General features: G+C 37.8%; 1 protein-coding gene across 6 annotated transcripts in view; it reads left to right on the top strand.

The window, feature by feature from the left end:
* SATB2 (SATB homeobox 2) overlaps window positions 1–18,707 on the top strand; it is a 288,684-nt gene that overhangs the window by 220,549 nt on the left and 49,428 nt on the right. For all 6 annotated transcript variants that reach the window (XM_049106485.1, XM_049106488.1, XM_049106487.1 and 3 more), the window contains 2 exons: window positions 10,276–10,488; window positions 14,718–14,873. In XM_049106485.1, coding sequence (XP_048962442.1) covers window positions 10,276–10,488; window positions 14,718–14,873 — 369 coding nt within the window. The remainder of the gene's footprint in view (window positions 1–10,275; window positions 10,489–14,717; window positions 14,874–18,707) is intronic.

Below are 18,707 nucleotides of genomic sequence, written 5' to 3'. Positions count from 1 at the left end.
AATATCTATCAGGATAGCAGTGTCTCAGAGTTATTAGATGGCTTAAGGATGGCCTCTAGCTAGTGGTCTCACTTCAGTTTCTCTTGTACATATAAAAACTATCATTAATTAGCACCTTTTGGGCAATTCCAGCCAAAAAGGATGGAGGAGATACTGGCTTTGTGCTCTGGGTAGACAGATGGTTGACTCAGTAGCTGTCAAACATATATAACCCTCTCCTCATTCCCAAATCTACTTGGAATAGAAAGTTTTGTGAAGGAGAATATATAAAGACATCCCCCCCCCCCTTCACAAAACTGGCACCAAAGAATCAGAGGAAAACAAAGATGATAGTACACCATTCTGCTTGTTCCTATCCCTTACCAGTGTGCAAAGTTCTTAAAAATTAGAATGGATTAATTATAGAAAATTCCAGTTTCTCCATTTCAGCTTAAAAAGGCTGCTTCTGGGGATGATTTTCTAAGTTTCTGTCACTATTTTCTGACAAGGAGTGATCAACTCATTTCACACAGATAAGGTATCTCTCTCTTCAATAAGGACATTCCTTTACCTTCAGTGAGTGTGGCTCAGTATAGATCTGTATTTTGTATGAAGGCCTGTTTTAATATTTAACTAGTCTCCTCTGATTCTGGCTGATGTTTACAATTAAAGTAGAATTTTTATAGAAGGAATACAAGGAACACTAGCTTTAGATCCCATTATTTATATACTTTTTCACCACTGCTTATTTAAAGTAATAAAAAAAATACACAAGGGGTGTTCCTTTCATGGCCATTGATTGAGATGATGACCATTTGGCCTGGGGTTAAGTGCATGTTTGTTCAAATAAAGCGAATTAAGTGTAAAAGCCAGAAATGCGGTGAGAAAAATATAACCGAATCAATTTGAAGTTAGTTGGAGATTACAAGGTTGTTTATATTCTGTCTACAAGTTTTGTACCTAAAATTATCATTGTAGATGACAGCATTTACTTTCAACTTCTCTTACTGTAAAACCCAGGGAAAAAACTTTTTACGTCATGAGCTATTACACATACTCACACATGTGGACATATGTATGTGTGTCTATCTGGAGCTCCATCTCATTTCCTTTTTTTAAAAAGATTTTTATTTATTTATTCATGAGAGAGAAAGAGAGAGAGAGGGAAGCAGAGACACAGGCAGAGGGAGAAGCAGGCTCCATGCAGGGAGCCTACGTGGGACTCAATCCCGGGTCTCCAGGATCAGGCCCTGGGCTGAAGGCAGCGCTAAACTGCTGAGCCACTGGGCTGCCCTCCATCTCATTTCCACCGTAATTTTATCTATCCATATATTTCTATGATGGTCCTTCATGAAAGGTAGAAAAAAAAGTCTTCATCAAGTAATACTTATACCATGTATGAAGTACTCTGGTAATTTCCAGTCTATTTAATTGCATTTCATTATTAAAAAAATAGTTACGATGTACTGAAATACTTCTACCATGTGCTAAGAATTCTGACCCATATTTAAATAAGAATGCAAATTAAGGCTTTTTTTTTTTAATGACTACAGAGTTACTTAGGGAAGAAAAGTTTACTTTTGAATATCTTGGTTTAGTGACATGCTGGATATCCATATGGTCATTCCACTTAACATAATTAATTAAATTTTTCTTTACATTGTCCTCTATCCCAAATAATTTTAGTTACTCCGCTTCCTAAAATGTATTCTTTACATTTTCTGCCTTCTGTATGGGAAGATGTTTAGCAAATTATAAGTGGAGGGCCTTGAAAATTTGAAACTACAAATTTAAAATAAGAATTGTACTTTGGGGATCCCTGGGTGGCGCAGCGGTTTGGCGCCTGCCTTTGGCCCAGGGCGCAATCCTGGAGACCCAGGATCGAATCCCACGTCGGGCTCCCAGTGCATGGGGCCTGCTTCTCCCTCTGCCTGTGTCTCTGCCTCTCTCTCTCTCTCTCTCTCTGTGGCTATCATAAATAAATAAAAAAATTTAAAAAAAATTAAAAAAATAAAAGAATTGTACTTTGGTATTAGTTCTGTATTTATTAATTCATTCACTTAACTAATATTTTTTAAGCATTCAGAGACTATGGTCGGCATTATAATGAAAGCTAACAACATTTATTGAACACATGTATTAGGTACAGTTACAAGCTCTGGGGAATCCTGTGTGAGAAGTATATACTTACTAAGTCAGTTTTACAGGTGAGAAAACTGTGCCATAGGGAGATTAATTAATCTTTATCCAATTGAAGCCCAATTTGGAACCCAGCAATTTTGATTTCAGAACTCACATTCACAACCACTTTAGTCTCAATTACTTTTGTTATCATAGAGCAGACGATGGAAGACACAATCCCTTCTTTAAGTAGGTACAAGGGATAAACAGGCTTTCAAACCAGTAATCCCATTGTGGTATAATAAGTACTATGTGTTGCATGTACTGTATGAGAAAAGATGTTCTTGACCTTAGAGGTGATTGAAGTTAATGTAGAAATATTTCAGTAGGAAAAAAATAATGTTTTTTTAACTGTTTTAGGACAAAGTCAACTCATATGTTACCAGACTACTTTACTTTTTTTATATCTAAATGCATTTGATACATTTGAGATATAAATATTCACTAAATGTATGTTTTTGGTTTGTTTTGTTTTGTTTTTGGAAAGTGCTATTTTTGCCAATGTTTTGACAAAGTAGCCAAAGCTAGTAAATTTTGGGGGCAGTTTGCCAACAGTTGTTTCACACAATACACATAGAAACTAGAAATAACCAGGGGCCCAGAACTTTGTGAATGCAGCAGTCATGTGCCAGGTACTTGAGGTGTTAGTAGAAACCACGTATGTGCCCAGAGCTGAGAACACCACTGGCAAATGTTTCCAAAGGGAACCTGTTCAATTCTCTATTTGCTTTTGCTTTGGGTACTAATATGTTTAAAACTTTTGACTTAGATTGTGCATAGCTCCCCATTCCAGTACCTAAGACTTTCTAAAGACATAAAGGGAAGGGATAAAAAGGAGAAAAAACTGCATATCTAATTGCATCTATCTTTGCATTAAGTAGGTAGATAAAAATAATAAAGTTGCTAAGTTCCCCATTGTATGTGCTCAAGAGTGGCTTGGACAAGGGGAAAGCAGTTAAGAGGGATGGTTTTGGTGTCAAGAATGTTTTTGTTGGACCCCTTCACTTTGTATTGCATGCTTACTGTATTCTGATATGTCAGATGGCACAAGTGAAGTTTTATTATGTACATTTGAAAGAAGGCTGTCTTTGAGGGAAGTATTTCAATTAATAAATTGCAGATTTGGGGTACATGAAATATCTGTTCTAGAGTCTGCATGGCCCACCATTTTGATTTCCATTATCTTTGTGTTTATAATAGTTTGAATGAAAAGATCTTGAGTGTCATATGTGGTGTATCAGGGCCTGTTGCTGGGTGTTCAGAAAAATGAAAAAAATGCATTTGATACATTCTGAGAGCCTGTATATTTGCAACTGACCACTAAGCACAAAGTATACAGATTCTGCTCCAAAGGAATTTACTGTATGATAGGAAGAAGAGGTTTTATAGTAGCACAATGTAGAGGATGGTTAAGTGTCATAAATGGGAGATAGAACTAGTGCCATATCAGTTCAGAGGAGGGAGAAACTATTGCCAACTGCAGTATATATACATATATATATATAATGTATATATATATACACACACACACACACACACATTTTAGTGCATTACAGAATACATTTCTACAGAAACAACATTTGTCTGCAAATGTTACTTTTGTATATGCACTTATATTTGCAGAGTACATTAATTCCCTGTAGATGCTCAATTCTATCCACCCCCATCCTACAAAAATGCTACATGCATAGGCTGTCTTTCCTAATAAAGAAATATTGTAATAAAGAGAGGTTTTATTAAACTAATGCAATAACGACATTTTCTTTGAGGATTTAACACATCATTTTTAATAATAAAAATCAAATTGTCATTGTTGTGCCCTGTATACCTTTTATTCAAATCAGCCTAAGTACTCTGGCTTCATGGCTAAGCAGTACTCTGGGGGGTGAAGAGGGGGGTGAGTATTTTTAGCATTACACAAATGAATTTCAGCATTCAGGTTCATAGTGGGGGTGTAGATTATGAATATGGAACCCAGGGAAACCTGTTTATATTTGTGAGCAGAGGGGAAAATGCCTCTCAGGAGCACCTAAAAGGAAATGAGATTGGAGATTAGGAAAGAGCCAGTACTGTTAGGTCAGCTTTCAGATGCTGGGATGTCAGTACTTTCTATAGCCACACAGTTGATTTCACAGCTTCGATAACTGCATTAACCACTGAGATATAAGAGCTCACTTTGTATGATTAGGCTAGGAATTTGGTACTACCTGGTTTTCACAAAAGAATACCAATTTTTGGCTTTCACATCAGCTGAAACCAGACATTTCAGAATTGTGTGAAAAGTAAGGCTAACAAAATAAGCATGCAAATGTGAAGAGTGAAGACACGAAGAGTAAGATGTGAAGAGTATATTTGGAGGGTACTAGAGTTTTTTTGTTTTTTGTTTGTTTGTATTTCAAGGAAAGTATGTGATAGATCGTGCTCAGCAGGATGAAGTGTTGGCTGATACGTGATAAGGCCCCTTCTACCTTCCATCCTCTATAATTTTAATCTGTAAAATGGGGGACATATATGTGTCTTTGAACCTTGCTGATTGGTTATGACATCATTTGTTTAAAGCAATATATAAATATGAACTAATTATACTTTCAGACTCATTACCACGTAATACATATGTTTCAACTCATACATCCTTTAAGAGTTGTAAATTGATTTCTGAAGATCATCATTAAATAGCTTACATGCTTTGTTAATATATCCAACAATAAGTAAAATACATTATTAGGGGACAGGGTTTATGTTCTCAAAAATCTATCTTTGCTCAGACTGGAACTCAACACTTTCAAACTATTTGCTTGTATGATAAATGAGTATTTTTTGGTTGGGTTACTTCAAAGGTATATGTTACAATAAATATATGAACATTGCAAGTTACCCTTTATACCTCCCACTTCAACTGCCACAAACAGAAATGTAATTTACAGAAATGAAAACAGTCTCCAGCTAGCTTGAGGCTTTTTCCAAGAGGGAGCACTGGGGTTTGCTGGGCCAGTTTCCTCAGTACACACCTGGTGTATATCACTTTAAAAAATAAATTATGCCTCATTAAATTACAATTAAATGGAATCATGATCATTTGTTTTTCTGGAAGGAAGATGTTTTGCATATTGAAAGCCTAATTTGTTGCAGGTGACAAAAAGGCTGAACAGATTATCTAATATCACTTCATTTTGGGGGGTAATGTTTGCTGGTTATTTTGTATATACTCCAGTAGTTCAGAATTATATTAATGTGGCCTGAAGTATTTTTTACTTCAAAATGTCTTCTGCTTTATCAGTTTTTGCACCTTTTTTTTAAGCTTTTAAAGAAACAGAAACGTCTCTTGGCATCCTGGATAAATCATGCTCTTTCTTTTTCTAACAATGTTTTAATGCTGGCCAATCCCTCACTTGCCTATCCCCCCTTGACCAGTCTCATCATTATCTCTATATCCATGTACTATGTGTATTTCAGATCTCAGCCAAGTCAAGTCCTACTTTTTCCAAAATGTTTTCCCTGAGTCCTGCAGCTTGCAATTCATTCTATCTGGAATTTGTGACACTTGTCATCTTTTACATTGTGTTTCTATAAACCATCATATAGTGAACTCCTTGGCAGCAGAATCTGTGTCATCTTAATATTTTCATCCCTTTCTGAACTTCATACCACCTCATAACTAAGAAATGAATTAATAGGCTTTTCTTTCATTTTTTGGTAATAGGTGCATTGAGTTTGGGGGGTTCCCTAGGTAATCGGTGGGAGATATTGCCTACAGAATTACCAAAAGTCTGGGAGATGTGAAGAATGAATGTCTGTTAAAATCTAGACAGTAGTGACCTCCACTGTTGCTGTCAAGCCTTGAGAAGGTCTGAGGGGCTCGGGCTCAGTGTTCCTAGAATCTAGTCCAGGTTCTTTTTCTCTTCTTGCTCTATTAAGGAATTAAGGGGCCCATCATAAACAATTTCTCATCCGTCTCAGACAAGGCCTCAAAGGCTAGTGCAGAAAGTTAGAACTAAATTTTATAGAGCCAGTCATGGTAATGTTTCCCAAAGCATTTCTTGGGGCAAACTATATAAATTGTTGAAGAAGTATGGAAGTTGTAATAATGTAAACAAGAAAGCTCATCAGAAATTGCAGATTCAGAAACTATAGTCATTTCGTTTGTCCCAAAGAAATATTTAAAATATTAGATAGAATAAGTACATTAATTTTTCATTTTAAAAATTAGCCTGAATTCTTTGTTTTGTTTGTGGAGATAGCCTATATTAGCAACCAAGCTAGATGGCATTATATTATCTCTTGTGCTTTTAATTATTTTGTTTTTATTGAATTTTCTGCCAATGTTATATATTCTCTGTGGGTACTGGAAATAATATAAAGCTTGCAAAATACCCCATTAAAAGGCTAAGGAGAAGGCCAATTTGAGGTTCTTTTTGCCTGACTCTGTTCTTTTTTCAGTGGCTTATAACCCAAGAGCTATTGTGCAAGGTGTCTTTCTTCCCTGTGCAGATGTTCCCTCTATTCCTTTTCAGTCAACATGTTTCCTGGTCTTACATAACCTCAGCTAACACCGTGCTGGGAATAGTTATAATCCTTCCCTTGAGAAGGCTCTGTTGCCTACAATGAGGAAAATTCTTAATGACCACTTTACTCAATACTTGCAATATGTTTTAATATGATTACTGATATGAAAGTTTAATAAGCAATATCCTGGTTAATTTATTAATTTCCCTCAATTTTCACGTTCTCAATATTCATGACCTTTCTATTCATAAAAGTACTTTTCTTTTTTTCAGTGCCCAGGTGCCATGGCACATTCTCTGTATCTCGGGCTGCATAATGGGAATGTTCAAGTGACACCTCCTGCCTGGCTGGCTGATAATTAAAATGCCAGACAACATAGTGGCAAGGGCTTTAGAAATATTTATGTGAGATAAATTATTAATTTATATTCTATTCAAGACAGTTTCAATACGATAAACATTTACTTATCTTGATAATTAGATAAGGTGGTCTGTCGTGTAAATTATGCCATAGGTTTTCTTCTGATTTTTTTTCCCCCATGAGATTTTCAGCTAACTGAATAAATTCACTCTACATTTAAGAGCCTGCGGAATTTGGACCATATTTTTAAAAATTCCAGTTTAAATAGTGAAGAGCACATAAATAACCAAAATGAAAAAGACTCAACAAAACAGCTAAAACTCTTTTTGTGCTCACCAGTTAGCCACTTGTTATTGAAAATGTCTGAGGTAAAAAGAATCTGCTTTGGGACTATGGCTACACAGATGAGACTTTTAAGTAAATAATTGAGAACAGTGTTCTCATTCTCTGGGGCAATATGTGGAGGCAGCACTGGCCACCTTGTTGGTTTGAGACTTTATCTTCACTTAGGCAAATGAAACAGAAGCAATAGTATATTTCACCAGCCCCTTAAAATACAAACATTGTGTCTCATTCACTTCAGAAATGATGCTGATGAGCAGTCATTTACAAAGATGCTTTGTCTTGATTTTTCTTAGAGGTGGGTTCATTTCCCTATAAGTTTGTCCAACATGTGAAAAACGTAGGGGAAGGAACTCCACAATTTCTGTGTGGGGAAAAAATAAAGTCAACCAAGCCAAACAAGAGATAAGTAAAAGACCTCTATGCTTTGGAAGAATTTTTTTTTTATTGATTAGGAATGAACAACTTACTATTTTGAACCTGGTCCATTAGAACAATAGTTTTTGTTATGTAAGATCCTTACACTATTTTTGCATGTAAGATCCTTACTATAATGTACTTCACTTGGAAAAATAATTTCACAGAAGAATACTTTTAGTAATTTTGCCTTTGAGATACTGTAAGTATAATTATAGTAGCCAGCATAAAGAATATATCCATGCAGACCCTAAAATCCCTCCAAATTTGGTAGTCTGAGAGTTATTAAAATGCTAAAGTTGCTTATGCTAGAGAGAAGAAAGGAGAGAAGGGGTGTGTGTGGGGGGAACCACCTTATCCCGTATGTGCAGAATTTGTTATTAAAGAAAGCTCAGGAAACATCACTCTTAGTGTCTTATTGGTATTGATTTTAAATCCACTTCCATCTTGCTTTTAATACATATTAATTTGGAGATTTTAGGACAAATTCCTTATTAACATTTCAAGTTGCTTAATGCAAGTGGAAAGTAGGATAACTTAAGGCAGAACTGACTTTTAATTTCAAAAAGAGAATCTGTACCTAGATTGTATAACATTTTCTGGAAGACAAATGTCTCTTGCTTCTAAAAGCCTGATAAGAAATCTGGATTTTCTTACATTCATTTTACCAAGATAGTATTTTCACATACATGTTCTACTGTTTTCTTTCTTTGGGCATGCGTGCACACAGACACTAGCATTTCTTTTAGCTTCATTGTATGGCATGTTTTATTCTTATTTGCAAAGACTTTTCTAATCCAAGCAGCATGACACCCATGTTGCAGAACTATCATGTGGCATACTACTCGTAGATTTCTTATAAATTGTCTTATGTGATATTTTATTTTATTTTAAGATTTTATTTATTTATTCATGAAAGACACAGACAGAGAGAGGCAGAGACACAGGCAGAGGGAGAAGCAGGCTCCATGCAGGGAGCCTGATGTGGGACTCGATCCCGGGACTCCAGGATCATGCGCCGGGCCGAAGGCAGGCGCTAAACCACTGAACCACCTAGGGATCCCCTTATCTGATATTTTAAGTGGTGATTACCTCCTTGGAGTGCTGATAGTTGTGTGATGCACATTCTTGTGACATTTGCTTCACTACATTATAATGTAATTACTTATTTTTTTAAATTGCCTACCTTACCCTGAAGATTTCTGGCCAACCAGAGACTGTGTATTCTTCTTCCATCCAACACCTCTTTATATTTAAGTTATATTTAACAAATCTGAGTGTGTTCTTTGCATTAATATTCCCCTCAGTGGAAATGTCTTTGGCATCTACTTTTTACCATTTTGGGTTGCCCTAGGTATTCTAAGACACAGAGGTTAACAGAGCTAGAATTAGCTCTTCCTAGATGATAATCCCAGACTCTGGTTTCATACTACCCTGAGAAGAGATGCCCTGAGTCAGAAGTGTAAAGTGATGTCTCTGTGTGATAATCTAACAAGAGTGCAGAATTGAAGTGGTTTAGCTTTTACCCAAAGTACTTATGTGTTCCAGCCCTTTTCTTGAGTAGATACTACTTTTCTCTAGACTTGTCAACATTTTCCTTTTCCTTGTGAGTTCTCTACCATCAGAGCACATGAAAACACTAACTTCCTATTTAAAGCTTTCTATATGGATGAGTCACATATTCAAAAATTATCTGAGCCTATACATGGCATTCTCTGATGTGTGCTCTGATCACTCACCAGATGTGACTCTATTTCCATTGCTTTTAATGGTAGGATTAGAGCTTCCACCAGAAGGGCATCTCAGAAAAAAGGTTTGGGTGCCCTCAGGACCATATACAAGGATACCAATTATGTATGTGGATTGAGAAGCCATCAGAGGGTTAACACAAGTTATAGCCATTTGCTTTGTGTCTTTCTCCCTGCCCCCCCCCCCTTTTTTTTTTTTTTTTTTAACCATGAGAAACATCTATATTGAAAACAGTGGCCGGTCACACAGAAATTCAGCCAAACTTTTTTTTTAAGTCGATGTAAATCTCCCATGCTGTTTAAATGTCGGAACTAAATTTACCAAACTTGGCAGATTTGTAAAGCTGAGCAGGACTGCCAAGTGTTCCCAGTTTCAAGCAGAGAGAGTTCTAACAGTTCCTGAAATACTTGTAGGAGGCACCTGGTGGTAACTGCAGTTTCACAAGCCTTCCGAGCGCCTACCTTGCTAGCTGGCATCTCTGTATGCTGACGATTATTACAGTGATGATAAAGTGTCAGAATAGAACAGTCCAGAATAAGGCACAGCCCTGGAAGGCAAGCACATTCCCACAAAATCTTCCTGCTGGAGAACCCTCAGCAATTAGACTGAGGTTCTTGACATCACAGCCAGCTGGTACACTAAACAAAGGGGGAGGGGGAGAGATGATGGAAACCATAGACATACCTGCAGATATGACTTGGCCTGTTTTTGTTTTTTTCTTGTTTTTTTTTTCCATTTAATCAGGGATTGTTGTCTGAGATTTTGCGTAAGGAAGAAGACCCTCGGACAGCCTCTCAGTCTCTTTTAGTAAACCTGAGGGCCATGCAGAATTTCCTCAATCTGCCAGAAGTGGAGCGGGATCGCATATACCAGGACGAGAGAGAGCGGAGCATGAACCCCAATGTGAGCATGGTCTCGTCAGCCTCTAGCAGTCCCAGCTCCTCCCGAACCCCTCAGGTGAGATATTTGCTCCACTGACTTTTCACTCTTGGCCTTGGAAACCTCTTGCCTTTATTGATACTGTATTTCTCTCAAAAACTAAGAGATGTAACTCAAGGATTCCTTTATTCACTGATCATATTGGTCAGAGAATGTAAAGCTCTGACCGTGTAATAGTGGTTATCCTTTACTGTGTCATACGGTATTTCTGTCCCTTTAGAAAAATACCATTTTTTCTCATAGAAAGGGCAGGAGTGGGTGGATGGATAGGCCCTAGAATGTTTACACACATCTGCTTAGTTATCTAAGACAGGGTCGGGGGATTTGAGTTGAAACTGAGTTTGCATAGCAAGAACACTGCTTTTCCTTAAACTGTTTATTTATTTGGATACTGGGTGAGGGTTGGGGGCAGGGGACAAATAGAGTAATCCAAGCTCTTCTTTATGCAATCTGAAAAAGACAAAATGGGGAAGAAATCTGTGCATGGTAGAAGCATTCACATGCAGTGGCTGGATGAGATTTGTTCGGGAGATCATTCAACGATCCTTCAGAACACAGACGTGGAAAGTAGGCCTTAATGATTTTCCTTCCTAGGGTGATCCTTCCTGCAGAACACGATGACTCAGCTTTCCTTCCCTCCTTTTTCCACTCTTTAAAAGCATTCGGATCTGGTCTTCCTGCAATGCGTACATCTAGTGATGCCATGTGCTTCAGAGGTCCTAACTAAAGGGTCAAGCTCTCGAGTCAGCTAAGCGACTTTTCTAGTTCACATCTGAGCCCATTCATTTGTAGCCTACTTTCGATTTCCCCCAAACTTTTACTAGTCAGTAGATTTATGATAAAGCCATCTCATTCACTTTTGCTAGGATGGCTGCAAGTTATGTCTCAAAACAATTATTTAATAAGGTACACATTTGTATGATTTCAAAAAATAGGTACTTTGAAATCAAAGGGTTCTGTTGAATTTTTTTGTTGTTTTTTGTTTTTGTTTTTGTTTTTTTGCATAGATATGATTTTGGTATTATGAGTGTTTTCTGGTAACTTCCAAGGAACTGATTAAACATAGAATCAGAATTTTATTCTAGTAGAAATATTTGAGCTTTTTCAAGTATATCCATTTTTTTCATACACCATAACTTTTTTCTTTTTCTTTTTCTTTTTTTGCTCTGCAGTAGATTTTTAATTGAAGATCATTTTCTGTCATGCAGTGCCAAATTGTGATACTTACACTCTAGTCTTTGGTGAATTATGGGTTTTAGTTACTGTTAAACCAAAAATAAGTCTCTTGACTGCTTACTTTGGATGAGTGTAACCAAGCTTTTTTCTTTTTATTTATTTTTTTAAAAATCTTGAGGCATACATATTGAGCTATTGAGCTGGACAAGTTGTTAATTTGCACTAATATTTACTTCTATTAAATTCACCAATATTTTTGCCACTTTTGAAGCCCATTAAATCATTACAGAGTCCAGCCATGCTTCATGGCTGTTTAACCAACTCTTCTCAGAAAGTCACTTTTGCTTGTTAGAAAATAACTCAAGTCTGGGTGGTGAATTTTCTGCTTCTTTGTAATATTTTTCTAGTGTGATTATTTCTTAGACACCTTTTTTCAAGACATGATAGCTTTCAGAGCCAGACTAATTTACCAGGCAAAACAATCAGAGTCAGTATTTTGCTTTATGGAATAGCAAAAAAAAAATCTCATCTAGAAAATTCCTAGGGAGAAGTGCCCTTTATGGACAAGAATAACAGGGAAATTGATCATTTAATTTCACAATTTTGAGATTTCTGAAAATAAATAAAAAATCCTTTTCTCAAAATATATTTGAGAATACAGTCATGGAAGTGGCATGTGTACATCGTCTGGAACTTTCTTTTTCTCTTAGTTAAACATTGAGGAAAGGAAGCTATTAAAGTTTTAAAAGCATTTTCGGATTATCTATGACTCAAACTTCTTTACATACGTATCTTAGTAGTAAAGATCTTTAGTAAAGCTTTCATTGTGAGAACAAATGTTAGAGGAGTACCCACTGATAAGGCTTTTAGTTGGAGTAAGCATTCTAGAACACCCAGGCAGCCTCCTGTTGGTTAGAGAACATTTCCCAGACCCCATCAACAATTTATTATTGGTTCAAAACAAATGGAAGAAATTTAAAATGTTATATTAAACCTTCAGAGTCCCTTCTCATATTCTTTGAGTTGGCCAGCATTTCTTGATGTACTTAATAACAATAAAACAACAGTGTAAAGATAAGAATGATAATTTATTGAGCACTTACTATGTATCAGGTATTGTAAGCATTTTGCATGAATTCAATCATCACCATTTTGTGTTGTTATTCCCATTTTATAGATAGGAAAATGGGTTTTTAGTGAGTTAAATAATTTGTGTGGGTTCGCACAACTGAGTGATAAAGCTAGGATTTGAACTCTGGTTGTTTCAGTCACAAGGCGTGGGCTCCTGACCATATATAATGGTGCCCTGAGGGGTTTTGTTTTAGCCCTGGGGGATCTAGAGAAGATTTGGCTAGTCAAATAAGATGAGACAGTCAATGAGGCTAATGAAGAAATTTCAATTGAGAAAGGCAGAAGTGATATGCTAAAATATGCACTTACCAGAAAAAGCACTGTGGATTAACTAGAAATTTTGAGAAGAAAAAGGAGTTTCAAGAAAGAAAGAAAGAAAGGAAAGAAGGAAGGAAGGAAGGAAAGAAAGAAAGAAAAAGAAAGAAGAAAGAAAATTGAATTATTATGGGAAGACCCCAAACTAGAAGGCAAGAAGGTACTTGTAAAAACAGCACCCAGCCTAAAGTAGAGATTTTGGAGGTAGGTTAGCACAGTGCCCCAAACCCAATGCTCTGGGGCTGGAAACACTTGAGTTCAGATCATGGTTCCTTCACCTGCTGCTGCATGTTCTTCCAGCAAGTTAAGTATCCTCTTTTCAGTTGTCTTCTTCAGTAAAATGAAAATAATAAAGTCTGATTTATTGGGTTCCTCGAAGAATTAAATAACAAAAGTAAAACACTGGAGTGCCTGGCAAATAAAAAAGTATACTGCATACATTGTAGTAATTATTATTTTTTAGTAATTAGAAAATAGTGGGAGACATGGAGAGAGGAGAATGTAAAAGTCAGTGAGCACTCTTAGGAATTAAAGCCTTCATAGAAACTTTCGATGTTAATGCCAGCTTCAGGATGCTATTGAGCATGATCCCAGTGCCCAGACTACATGCTGTCTTTCTCCAAGTCTGAATGCTGCTTGATTCAGGGCATCCGTAGAAGGAAAGTAATGATTTGGTGACCACTGCCTTGGTTTGGGATTCTAGGGTAAGTGGAGACCAGAAAATACCCAGTTTAGTTCAAATCAGCCAGGTGCTCAGGAACCAAAAATCGGTGGCTTCTCCTGGAGTCCTGCTGCCAGGGGCTCTGAGAAGACTTCCCACCAGAGTAAATGCTGCTGAGAGTCTTTTGGATCCTGGAGATGCAAGTGTTTTTGGGTTTATCTTAACCCAAGAAGTACAGACACCTTCTATATTGTCCTTCATTTGTCTCTGAAGCTGATGGGAAATCATTCAATTAAAACGAGCACAGCAGAATACATAAAACCACAATATGAGTTTAAGGAAATGAAAACGGCACATCAAAGGCATTCTGAAGCCTAGTTTTATGAAATGAAATTTTGTTTCATTTCCACTGATTTCCTAGGTGAAATTAGGTGACTGTCTGGGTAGCATAATGATGATAATGATGGGAAACCATACATACTCAAATGACATATGTAAAGCTTTAATAAAGAATGAGAGAGACTCAGGGGAGTGCATTAAATTGAGTAATAATTTATTATTTAGAGACCTCTACCCATTTACTCATTTTTTCTGGAAGAATTGGCTCTTCCTCCAAGGTGTGCCATTTTTAGAAAGAAAAAGGTAACTGTGTGTTCTGCATGCTTGTTTTACAGTTAGGTGATCTCTTACAGTTTGGTGCCTAGAGTTGCCATCCTACCTGTGAACTGTCTAGGATACTGTGAAGAAAAGCACACAGGGTTGACAGGACTCTGCATGTCCTATAGGAATGCACTGCAATTATTTCCAATCACAATTAACCCGATTAGAATAATGGACAGGAAGTGTCCCTTTGTAGCTAATGCAGTTTGGCATCAGCTGACTGAAATCCTTTGATAATTTCTGCACAGATGGCTGGGCTGAATGCAGCACTTTTTAAATTATTATTTTCATGGTCTCTTGGTAGGCCAAAACCTCGACACCGACAACAGACCTCCCCATTAAGGTGGACGGCGCCAACGTCAACATCACAGCTGCCATTTATGATGAGATCCAACAGGAGATGAAAAGGGCCAAGGTGTCTCAAGCCCTGTTTGCCAAAGTGGCTGCAAATAAAAGTCAGGTGAGTGGTTTTTTAAAAGAGCGAAAGCGAGGGCTGGAATTAGACCATTCTCCTCCTCCCACCAATAAAAATACATCTGTTCCTATAATAATAATAACAATAATAATCCCTAGGGAACCTGTCGTGTTCTGCCTTTTGCTCTACGGTTTGCTTTTATTCCCATTGGAGTTCAAAATACAGACTAAGTTGAAACCCAGATTTTTTTTCTTTTAGGGATTTTTTTTTTCTAGAAGGAATCAGCCTTGAATGGTTTCTCTCATAATTCTAAGCACTGCTATGTATCCCCTTTCTTTCTTTCCCCCTCTCTCTTTTTCATATTTGAGCAAAACTTAGCATGTACAAAATAGCATCTTCCTGAGACCCAGTTGGAATCTTGTCTTATCCCCTCTCATATTCCCACCAGGGGAACTGCTGACTTTGTTATAATAACCTCTTTTCACCAGCCCCAGAGACACCTTGCCATGTCAGGTGTTTCTTTTATGTGTAAAATACAGTTGTTTTTTCCAGGAGAAAATACATGTGGGGGAGGGGGTCCCAGAATGAGTGCTAAAATTGATAACAGAAAAACATAGAAGCTTATCCAGTACAGTTTCTCAGTGCCGGGATTGTGGGGAATGGAATGCTCCAGGGAAAAGGGTAAGCAGATGCTTCGGTTTTTTATTTCTGAAAGCAGCAACAGTTGATGGGAGCCACTATCTGTCTCAATTCGTTTAAAGGGATAACTACTACCCTATCCTAGAATGCGTTAGGTTGAGGTGCTGACTTATTTATCCCTAGGATGAATAATTATCCAGTGCAGGGTGGAGGAAACAAAAGTTAGCTGAAGCATAATTTTGAGAGTCCTTTGATTCGGAGCTTGATTTCCTCTGTGGCCTTGCATGACAAATGTTTCCATCCCACATATGTAAATGGTAAAATGGTCCAGCATCTCCTTAACAGATCTTCTGTTGTGTGCTGAAAAGAAAGGGAGTTACTGAATATTGTATTTCTATTAAGCACGAAGGGTTTTCAATGAAAATTAAATTATCATTTTAAAAATGGTAGATAGCTAAATATTGTTTTTAGACTAATTACATTGTTTTGGGAATAGCCTTTTTTACCGATAGTTTTGCAGGAACCTTACTTATTTTTCAGATGTTGATAAACAGAAAGGAGTAGAATATCAAGGAATTTTGAAGAAAATTGGAATATTCGTCTCCCTTTCAGTGTAGTAATTTTTCCTGGTTATTCTTACTCTTCGCTCATCAATGAAATCATTGAAATACAGTTTGCTAAGATACGATGTCCAACCATCGTATGAAATACATGAAAAGAAAACACCATAGAGCCTTCTTAAACTGTTAAATGCATAAAATCCCATGTACCACATGGCAAAATATAATGAGAGTTGGAGCTGTTAAACGAATAAAGCTGTTAAATGCATAATGCCACTTGGCAAAACTACTGTGCATTTAATGGTTTTCCACTGTGTAATAAAGGACATATGTGGTAAATGTGCAGTGAGTATAAAGCTACACAATTGATTTTGCAAACCTACCCCTTGGTCGTGACTTGACGTAAATATCAAAGTTTCACTCACTTCTTTCATAAGCAGCTTTAAAGAAAACCTGAAGCCCATAGTCTAAGAGCTTGATTCAGACTGCCTGTAATCTTTCTGTTGACTTGGCACTATGGCTTTTGGAAATGGTGATGCCTCCAGCCTCCCAAAATAATTCAGGTGGCTGATTGAAAGCTGTATCTGCCAGTTGGCATAAGCTTGGCTCGCCAAATTTTTGATGCCTCCTGAAGAGGTAGCCTCGATTTCATGGAATCTGGAGGAAAATGTAGTTCTGAGAATTAATAAGTTGAAGGGTAAGATTGAGCCTTAGTTGGGGTAAGGTGCTTTGAGGTTTTACCTTTTTTCATTGGGACAGTGATCTCATTCTCATTTATGAGTGGGGGGCCTTCTTGTAGATAGATAGCTGACTGGACTGGCAAATCAAGTGGGGAGATTTTAAGAAATGGTACCCCCAAACAAAGTGAACCTGATAGTTTCAAAGGCAATTTAACATAAGACATTCACTCCCTCATGAATGTACCAGCATTTACCTCATAAAGAGCATATTTTGTGAAATTAGTTGCATGATTTGGTACGTTGCATATGTATTTGGCATGTATCCAAAAGGTGTGTGTGTGAGTGTGGCCAAAATACTTAGCCTCTCCAAGCTGCAGTGGGAAGTGTCTGCACCCTCTTTATTGGATTATGAAGACAGAGAATATGAAGATTTTCTCTCCTTTCCTGCATTCCCTTTCTTCCCTCTCTCTGTGGTTTTTTTTTTTTTTTTTTTTTTTTTTTTTTTTTTTTTGAGGAAGCAGAAGTTCTTGTGAGTGAGGCAGAAGAATAGCAAGGGCTCTCTGTTCTCTTGGATGTGAAATCAGAAGAACATTTAATTAGGAACTGTTGTGACCTGGGGTAGGTTGGGCATCTTGAAGACCCAGTTCAGATATGCATAGCAGCTCCTGCGCTTCCATTTTAAATTTCTTTTAAAATAGAAACAAGCCTTCCATTAAACTCATCCACTCTTTGGTGTGAATTGTTGCCATCAGCTATTAAGAATAATACCTAAAACTTTGTGTTAGGCAAGCTTCGAATGGGAGTTAGAAGGAAAAAAGAAAGGAAAATTTTAGAGAGATTAGGGTGGTGGGTCAGGATGGTCCTTGTGACCTGTAAGTGTTTAGGGACACGGTGGGAGGAGAGCTTCAGAGAAGGAGTCGAGAGGATGACAGCTTTGTGCAGTTTCGTCTCTGGTCCCATTAGTGACAGTATACTGCTGGAGTGTGTGTGTGTGTGTGTGTGTGTGTGTGTGTGTTTCCATAGTGTGTAAGTCAGTTACATCAGGATGCATTTATAGCCCTCTGTCCAGTGCAGCTCTAGCTCCTTCCTTATGCATGGCCAGTCTCTCATCCCGGTGCACTGCACGTCTCCTATCTGCCCTTGCCTTTTTCTCCCATGAAGAGAAGGAGCCAAAGAAGGAAAAGCAGAAGGCAAGAATAAGAGGAAAAGGTATGCTTATGCATATCTGTTTGTTTCACCTTTCACGTTCCCTTCATTTCAGTTTAGGACCAGTGTGTATGTGTGTGTATTGTGTACGCGTGTGAATTCTGAGGATAATCTTTTTTTTTTCTCTCTCTCTTCAGAATATTCAGATTGTTGATGGTCTTCATAGGAGAGAATACACCATAGTTGGTGATTGTTATGTGAACTACAAGTCTTTAGTTGGCGGGTCCTTAGCAGGAGCCATAATTTAAAGTCATACAGGACATTTTTTTTTTTTAAGATTTTATTTATTTGTGATAGACATAGAGAGAGAGAAAGAGGCAGAGACACGGGAGGAGGGAGAAGCAGGCTCCATGCAGGGAGCCCAACGTGGGACTCGATCCTGGGACTTCAGGATCACACCCGGGGCCAAAGGCAGGCGCCAAACCGCTGAGCCACCCGGGGATCCCCCATACAGGACATTTTCTACATCACTTCAGTATGACCCTTACCTACAAAGGGCCACCAGGGAATGGACGCGCCAGAGTGCAGACTGAGAGGCTTAGGGACTCCTTGTTCCTCCACAGCTTCTCATCATCTCTGTTCCCCTTAGCCTCTATGGGGTTGCTTTCCCCCTTCCTCCCCTACTGTGGCTTATCACACAGAATCTGAGAGATGGAAATCCAGAGAGAGGAAGCACAGTGGCCTGCTGCACTCCTCCAGGACTGGCCGTGTGCTTTGTGAAGCATCTTCAGCCACATTTCTTCCTCTTGACACCTTTTTCCTTTCCCCAGAAACGAATTCATTGTTTCTCTCAT

Source organism: Canis lupus, chromosome 37 (genome assembly GCF_003254725.2).
Source record: "Canis lupus dingo isolate Sandy chromosome 37, ASM325472v2, whole genome shotgun sequence".
Taxonomy (NCBI): Eukaryota; Metazoa; Chordata; class Mammalia; order Carnivora; family Canidae; genus Canis; species Canis lupus.
Note: the sequence above shows the minus strand (reverse complement) of the source record. Positions and strands in the feature narration are given on the sequence as shown.